The sequence below is a fragment of the Saccostrea echinata genome, unplaced genomic scaffold, assembly GCF_033153115.1.
Source record: "Saccostrea echinata isolate AGI-Se365-2 ecotype Australia unplaced genomic scaffold, CSIRO_AGI_Sech_v1 ptg000060l, whole genome shotgun sequence".
Lineage (NCBI taxonomy): Eukaryota > Metazoa > Mollusca > Bivalvia > Ostreida > Ostreidae > Saccostrea > Saccostrea echinata.
In genome coordinates this window covers 4,111,438-4,119,945 of record NW_026889809.1, presented here as the reverse complement: position 1 = coordinate 4,119,945, position 8,508 = coordinate 4,111,438, and the positions used below count along the sequence as shown (strand labels likewise).

Genomic DNA, 8,508 nt, shown 5'->3' with positions numbered 1-8,508 from the left:
ACTGCATTATTTTTTATGGTTTAAGTCCCACCCAGCAGACCACAGTGGGACGGAGACCATGAAACTCACAATTTTTGTTCTCCTTTACCCCCAGATGCTATATGCTAAACTTGGTTGAAATAGGAACAGCGGCTTCCAGAGAAGAAGCTGAAAATGTCCAAATGTTCATGCGTGACAAGGGGCGTATACAGATAGCAATAAGTCACCAAGTCACTCAGGTGACATAATAAAGGATACTAAATACCAAATCTGGATCCACAATTTTACCAAAACAAGGCAGATTTTTTTTTTTTTTTTTGAAGTTTGTAAATGATAGAAAAAAAGAACACATTGATATGAATATCCATGAGTTAAACAACAAAATACACTGAAAACCTTTAAATAAGTTCACAGCCCCTTCTACTTTTAGTAGTAATTTATTAAAATGGCATATATCAAAATATTTACAGTTTAATTCACTTTATTTACATTTGCAAATATTTTTCTTAGATGAACCTATAGAAGAGAAAATATGTTCAATTCTGTATGAACTTATTAGGGGGTCAGAGGTCATGGCGTGACCGAATCACACAGCGAGACGATATCTTGTCTACATATTTCTGTCACAGTGACACTGGTTTCGGAACTTCTGAACCGTCAAAGCGATGAAAAAGATAAAATTATTGAAACATATATTTTTTTTTCGTTCAACAAATGATTGTTAGATCTTTCTTTGGTGTGAAGAATGTTTCTAATTAGCCTAAAATCACGCTTACCTTTTTAACCCGAAATTCCTTTGAAGGTATGTAAACTGAAGACGATATAGCACCGCTTTTGACTTCATATATAAAGAACTAGTACAATAATAGTAAGATTATTCTCAGTAGCGATCATTGTTTTTTCATTACGAACAGTTATTTCCTGAACTGGACGGCTTAACATCCATGTAAATATTTAAATGTTGGAGCGAGGCGAACTCTGAAGAACAAACAGCTTCTAGGTCATTGCGCGTCACAACATAGCAATACGGCGGGCCGTTTGTGTAATAAATGCAGTTCTACTCAGAATACTCGTCTCAAATGTAAATAAAAGTAATAAACAACAATGTTAAAAAGTTCACTGGGAAATGAACTTGGTTGGTACGTGATCAAATCTTCTGAGAAGCCCTTCGGGCTTCACAGGATTTGATCACGTGACCAACCAAGTTCATTTCCCAGAGAACTTTTTAACATTGTTGTTTATTTCTTAATACCATGTTTACAAGCAATGTCAATTAAGTGCATGTATACAGATGTACATAAAAATCATGCTGGATTTCAACATTATTTTTTTTTGTTTTCTTACATGAACAAAAATATATACAGTTTAAATAGGCAACACAACTTTCCTTGTTTATTGAACATACAATGTATAACTCAACAAGAAATCAGAATTACACGTAATGACTTCATAAATTGGATGGATGTCAATTGTATGGAATTATTACACTGTAACTTAATTACTAAAGACAACAAGGGATGTTTGTCATTTTCCAATACAGTTAAACTTCAGCATCTCCAATAAAATGGATATACCGAAGTGATCTGGAAGTCCCAACCCTTATTCAGTATTCTTTAAGTATTTTACCCTGGATATCACTAATCCTCGGATATCTCCGTTTTTTTCTCAGTTCATCGAGTTTGAGATCATCAAGTTTGACTGTATTTGTTTTATTTGTCAATCTAATTAAAATTAGGTGATCCGAATCTGCTACCACTTCTCCAGCATCTAATAACATTACATTCAGGGTCATGTTAGAGTGACCTTCAATTAGCCAATGAAAATCACTGCTGCCCCAATCTTGGCTTATAGTTTAGATGTGTTTCTTTTTCACAGCCAAATCTAAAAGCCTGAGGAGTTTCATAGTAAACAAAACTAAATGTCATGTGCAGGATATCTTGTATAGTTTATGCATTTTTGTTTGTATTATTCAAGAAAGAATGGTGAATAGATGGGCTATACATTTCAATTTATACCACAATCAGCAAGACACACTACTGAGCATCAGAAATGTATAGATGTCACTGTGGATCTATTTTTAGAGTAGGACATGTACACTGAAGTTTGAATCTGATTGATCAAAATTTTCATGTTTATTTAAAACTGAAAAGTTGTGCTGACCCTGTATGGGATGTTATTAGATGTTTGAGAAGTGGTAGAGATTCAGAACGTCGAATTTTAATTAGATTGTTTATTTATATACATCATCTATTTAATAACATTGCTGATTAACGTATAAGTATAAACAAATACATTCTGCATTTATGTTATCAATTATAATTTAAGCCATTCTCATAAATACAATGTACATTGTACATAATTATCTGCAGCATAAATTAAAATAAAAACAAATGTAAAATTATCACCAATTTAATACATCTCTATTTTTAAGGTCTGGAAATAAAAATCAATATGTAACACATCAAGTTTAACTTATTACGTTATTGTCAGTGGCCTCCAAAATATCCTTGGCATTCATATTCTCTGGTTCACTGTTGGATTTGCTTTCTGAATTTGAATCATTTGAAAAAGCATCCTCTAAATTAGCAAATGAAGTATTGTTTTCCATTTCTAAAGAATTAACACTATCCATACATGGAGCACTTGCCGCTGGTTTTATCTGTACTTTTTCTAAATTCGCTGACTGATCACATGACTTTTTACAACAGGTGCTTGTTCCTGACAACAGATCTGGGGTGGAGGCACTGGTCACTGCTGTGGGCGGGGGAACAGTTCGATTTGATGGGACAGACTGTGTTTGATTTTTTGTGCCCCTCTTTTTCCCCAAAACTTTGACATAATTTGCAGGAATGATTCCCACTTTCTGTCCATCTACTGATGCCAAGAGCCAACCTCTCATTCTTGGTTGAATTTCTGAAAATTTGAGATACATGTACATACATTTCCTCATCAGGAAAAAAAACTGTTTCTAAACTTTTTGATTTTCTTGAAATGAAATACATGTATGTATGTATGTATATATATTTATATATATATGCAAAAGAAAGGAATTGTTTGAAATTCTTCTATTCCAATCTGGATGATAGGATCTACTAAGTATGATTTATTTTCAATATAACACCTTTATCATTCCCACACTGTAATTCTTAATGCTTCATTAACCTTTGTGAGCATGACATAAAATCTCACTGTTACCCCTATTATAACAGATTAAACCCTAAAAGCATGAACAGGCATAAAGATCCAGAATACAATAATGTACCCAGAAATCCAGTGTAGTTTACCTTTTGGGGCTACTTTGATGAGTTGCCCTGCTGTAAATACTTTACGGTTTACCTTTTGGGACTACTTTGATGAGTTGCCCTGCTGTAAATACTTTACGGTTTACCTTTTGGGTTACGTTGATGAGCTGTCTTGCTGTTAATGAATCTTTTTGGGGCTATTTTGATGAGTTGCCCTGCTGTAAATACTTTATGGTTTACCTTTTGGGGCTATTTTGATGAACTGTCCTGCTGTAAATACTTAATGGTTTACCTTTTGGGGCTACTTTGATGAGTTGCCCTGCTGTAAATACTTAATGGTTTACCTTTTGGGGCTACTTTGATGAGTTGCCCTGCTGTAAATACTTAATGGTTTACCTTTAGGGGCTACTTTGATGAGCTGCCCTGCTGTAAATGAAAGTTCCTCCTCACCACTTCCATTGAAGTCAAACTCTGCTCTGGCCACAAAGTGGTCATCTTCACCAGAAGCCCAGGCTTTTACTAAAAATATCATTTAAGTACTAATACAATAGTTATAGTGAAAGCAAGTACATCTACCATCTATCCAAAAAGTATTCAAATAACATTTCATTATTAAAAGGATGAATACAAAAGTAAAATAAATTCCATCTCATTTTATGTATATATTTCCATTCAATACATTAATGTGCTGTGAATGGTACTACACGTGTTATAATTCATATGGTTTCCTATAAAACGAGGTTAGTGACAGGTACCTCTCCAATTATGATAAAAAAATCTGAAACCTGCATTTAACTCCCATCAGTTGGAAACTTATACCTCATAATTAAGGATAAATAGGGTAAGACTTGATGTCTTTACAATAGAATCTATATTACACTTTTCCATTACGTAGACTTAATGTAAAAAAATTTTTCTATAGCTTTACATGTGTATAAGGGAAAATTGTAATATACATGTAATAGCTTATATAATGGAACATTGTACTATACATGAAATAATATCAGTTAAAAGGTTTTTGTAATAGACTGCAGAGCTTCTTTTCACTATACATTACACAAGGATAAATCAAAAATATTGTAGAGCTTTCTTAGAGTTCATCAACACCTACCAGAAGGTCCACTTAAGCTGGATATCATCCTCCAAATGAGCCACGGCCCTCCCATAATGACTCCAAAGAACAGCATGATGGGCCAGGTGCTCTTTTTGGGAGCTCCTCCTTCCTCTGGAAGCTGACTCAACACATCAGAAGCCTTAGCCCAAGCTTCCTCTGCATATCCTTGAGGTCGCAATCTTAGGAGCACCAACAACTTACGATATAAATACTTCAAGAACCGAAATACAGCAAAAGCTGACAGTACTTGACCGATCTGAGACTTCAGACGAGTGAAATTGTCAGCTACCCCCACAACAGCTCGGAATGAGTTGTACATGGCCTGAAAGGTGGAATCCAGCATCATACTAACAGAGGTGAAGGCATTGACAATACTCTCAATGGACTGGAAGGCAGGCCTGGAACTTTCCTCCGCCAGTCTTGCTAAGCTATTTTGTCCATAATCATCACCATAGCCCATTCTATTGTATCCGCCTATACCACCATATCCATAACCATATGATGATCCATAGCTACTGTATGGACTGTATCCTCCATATCCACTCATGCCAAAGCTACTGTAGGGAGAGAGACCACTATATCCACCATAAGGTGAGGAGAAACGGCTACCCATGGTGCTCTGTGCTGGACGTGAGGGTAAGGGAGGAGGAGCTCTTCCCCCTGCACCAGCGGAAGCATTTGGGGCACAACATGGGGGCACACCATCTGTAGTTCCTACAGGTATTCTGTAAAGGAGAAAACTTTACACTGACATCTGTCTAATTTTTGGGCGAAAGAACAGCTTGAAGGGAAATGAATATATTGTGTAACATCATCATGGCTGTCATACCATGACACATAATATAATAGGGTGAATTCCCCAGAATTCAAGAACACCCTCTTACTTTAAAGAATAATTAGAGGGATATAGAACAGTGTATTTCTTTTGAAAATGAGTTAAAAAATAGAGTAATTTAAAATTTTTAAACATATAAGACCAGGAACATTAACTGGCAAGATTGGAAATATGTAGCTTTTGTCATTTCCATCTATTACAGTCAAAACATTTGATTATAGACAATGAAATGTATAATTCGACATAATGTCTAAGAAAACATTGGACTGAAATTCTAGTTTGAAATTCATTTTCAATCCACCTCAACAAATGGAGCACTGTATAATAAAAACTTTTTTCTAAAAATAGAGCCCACAAACTATAAATAATGATGTTTCGCATCACTAAAAATTAGGGATGGGTATCAGCAAAAAATTTGTATCATGATATATCACGATTTTTTCCCAAAAATATCAAGATAAATCGTGATATTTTTACATACAATTTTTACTACAATTTCAAATGAATTTCCTTGATATTTCTTAAAAATATGCAATAAAAACATATCTTTACTTTTTAAATTTCTATTTATTTAATATAAAGCATGTTTGGATGCCGTTGTTTAACTGTTTTCAACATTTTTTACGCTTTCTGTAATAATTGTCATTCAATAGTTTGCACAAATTAATGAATAAGTTCCGGAATTTATAGTTATGTACCAAATATTGGTATTTTAGTCTCCATATCACGATACGTATCACGCAATAAAAAATTGCAATATACCAGTATACCGATAAAATCGCGCATCCCTACTTAAGGACATTGGCAAGTCAGGGTTTTCCGGAGAAAAAAGGTTTAATACATGGGTTTTTTCCCTTATAAAATAGTGATTGAGAGTGATCTCCTGTGTAGAATTCTCTGAGCGGTGAAAACTAATAAAGCGTATGTTACAGAGGTAAACAAAAGCATGTGCATTCCTTCAACGGGTAGAATCATCTATACAACAAGAAAGAAAAGTAGTAATGGCTTTGTTGTACATTGTATTCAGGGACAAAGAGCCAACAGGTCGTCATTTACCATTGTAATGCTCAGTATGCTGGATGTCACATATACTGAAAGGTAGGTCGACCATGCCGACTGAGAACAGTTCTTAGGTCGTGTGAAGGAATCAGCATTTAGTAATTATGAATAAAGTTAAAAATAAATCCATGCCAATATTTTTATGACAATGTGTTTCAATCAATTCAGTCAATTACATGATAAAAACAATCAACCAGTCTCTTGACCAATTTTAGCTGTTAAGGGACGCAACTCAAAAATGATGATCGATATCCATGTCTTGTTTCTATATATACATTTTCAGCCAGAATATTTAGAAGTCATAGGAAATGAAGATACAATAATGTATATAATACAAAAACTGTATGAAATAAATGAGTTTTGAAGAAATATTATGTTGAAAAATTTTGTAGGTCCCTTTTATCAACATTTTACATAGGAAATGCATTAAGAATTGTAAAAACACTAATTTGACAAAATCTAAAAAAGAATGTTGGATTGGTAGGTAAAACGATCCAGAATATAGCATATTTAGTGCATTTAAACCTACTCAAAAGTTCTAGAAAAATTCTATACAATAACCAGGAACCTTGCCAATGTCCTTAAAATGTATCAAAATACCCTGGTAAATGAAGTATTTCTTAGAGAGAGACAAATAAAGTATGCCCTAGACTATTTAAAATTTCAAAAACTGTTCTTTTCTTTAAGTTGTCATTTCAAAAGTATGTTTTATTATATCACATTAGCAGAGATTCTCTTTGATAAGATCAACTAAAATTATTAATCCTCTGTATGGACTACAATATTATATTGAAGAATCATCCAGAAACCTTTTACCAAAGGATGCAAGAAGGCAAGTTTTAAAATTAATACAGATTTGTAACTAAGACATTTTACTTCCAGATTTCTTACCAATAAGTCTGTGTGATTTACACACCAATTATTCACACTGAACTTTAAAACATTTCTTATATTTACATTTTACATGTTCAAATGCACCAAAAATATACTCAATGTTTAAATTATTCGCTGCCCTATATCGTTACATTTTTATTAACGTCTCTGTAGCTCATTGTGACATCACTTTAGCGTGAGTTTCACCGTGTATATTTCTACATGCGAGTATACACGAAAATGGCATTCAAATCAATTTCACTGTTGGCTTAGTAGAAAAACATAGCAAATGTAAATATTGATGCATAATTGATAACTTAGAAAGTAATCATTTTTTTAAAATTGGCCAAATTTTTCTTGTCTTCTTCATCATCAGTATCAGGAAATTTGGTACTCACCATATTGCGACATTCCTGCATTTGGCCTTAAAATGCATGTAAATCAAAAAGTATTTAAAAATACCTGGAATAAGTTTTATTTCAAATACCTAGGTAGCTATTAATAGCTACAAATAGTCTTTGGACTGGACCTTATTACATTTGCAAGAAATTGAAAATAACCTAAGAAAAATCAAGCCCTTAAAAATTGTTTAAACTCTATTATAAGCAGAAGTGATTCAAATTTTGTAATGTTTCAAACAGTTCAAAATGAAAGTGGATGCATTTGCGTTATCAACAAGGGGTCTAGATCTAGAACGGGTCAGATAGAATTTCCTCTTCTGATATTAAAAAAGTTATACAGAATTCTTTAATTAACAATATAAAAATAGATATATGACGTTTAAGCAAATTTAATACATTTTTCTCGCTTGATCTGACCAGGGAACTATATATATGTCCCTGATCTGATAAAGTAACGAACTTCGAACAGTGACGCACACTTCGGGGCACACTTCTGCACTACCTCGTGCTGCTTCTCGTGGAATATCCATTTTCATAATTCTCTTCTACTAATAAACATTTCAGACACATGTAAAATATCAAGTTTTACGTACCCTGACATTTCATTTACAGGCAAACTCCCAGAATTCTGATAGTTTATCCCTGCTCTTTCCCATGGTTTCGGAGGAGCAGCCATGAATTTTTTATTAACTCGTTCATAAAATGTTTCGTCGTTTTGTCACTAGGTATGGGGGTATCAATCGCATCATCTCGGGCCTTTCCGTCAGAGGTCGGAAAAACAACGGTAGATTAAAAATGACCTCTGACGGAAAGGCCCGAGATGATGCGATTGGGGCTTTTACATGTCGACATGTTGATGCTATCGATTTTGACTTTCTTCTTAGGTAGCTAAACACAGTTTCGTATAAAATCCAGGGGTTTTCCTCAGAGAAAAGCATGATGGGTAGGGATTTCCCTGCTATTTTTATGCAGTGTACATGAAAATTGCAGCTTTTTTATTTTTAT

At 33.9% G+C, this 8,508-nt stretch overlaps 1 protein-coding gene across 1 annotated transcript; it reads right to left on the bottom strand.

Moving 5' to 3' along the window:
- Nucleotides 1-1,343: 1,343 nt before the first annotated feature.
- LOC133174870 (peroxisomal membrane protein PEX13-like) lies at nucleotides 1,344-8,214 on the bottom strand. Its single transcript, XM_061309977.1, has 4 exons — nucleotides 8,097-8,214; nucleotides 4,333-5,060; nucleotides 3,618-3,740; nucleotides 1,344-2,892 (listed from the first exon to the last, which is right to left on the bottom strand). The coding sequence occupies exons 1-4, from the start codon at nucleotides 8,177-8,179 to the stop codon at nucleotides 2,447-2,449; spliced, it is 1,380 nt and encodes a 459-aa protein (XP_061165961.1). The 5' UTR covers nucleotides 8,180-8,214; the 3' UTR covers nucleotides 1,344-2,446.
- Between the last annotated feature and the right edge of the window lie 294 nt (nucleotides 8,215-8,508).

Excerpts from the sequence above, each read along its gene's own strand:
- LOC133174870 (XM_061309977.1), bottom strand. The coding sequence starts at position 8,179 with ATGGCTGCTCCTCCGAAACCATGGGAAAGAGCAGGGATAAACTATCAG. Across the intron at positions 3,741-4,332 it reads CAGCTTAAGTGGACCTTCTG|TAAAAGCCTGGGCTTCTGGT; the intron begins GTAGGTGTTGAT and ends TGATATTTTTAG. Across the intron at positions 2,893-3,617 it reads CATCAAAGTAGCCCCTAAAG|AAATTCAACCAAGAATGAGA; the intron begins GTAAACCATTAA and ends TCAAATTTTCAG.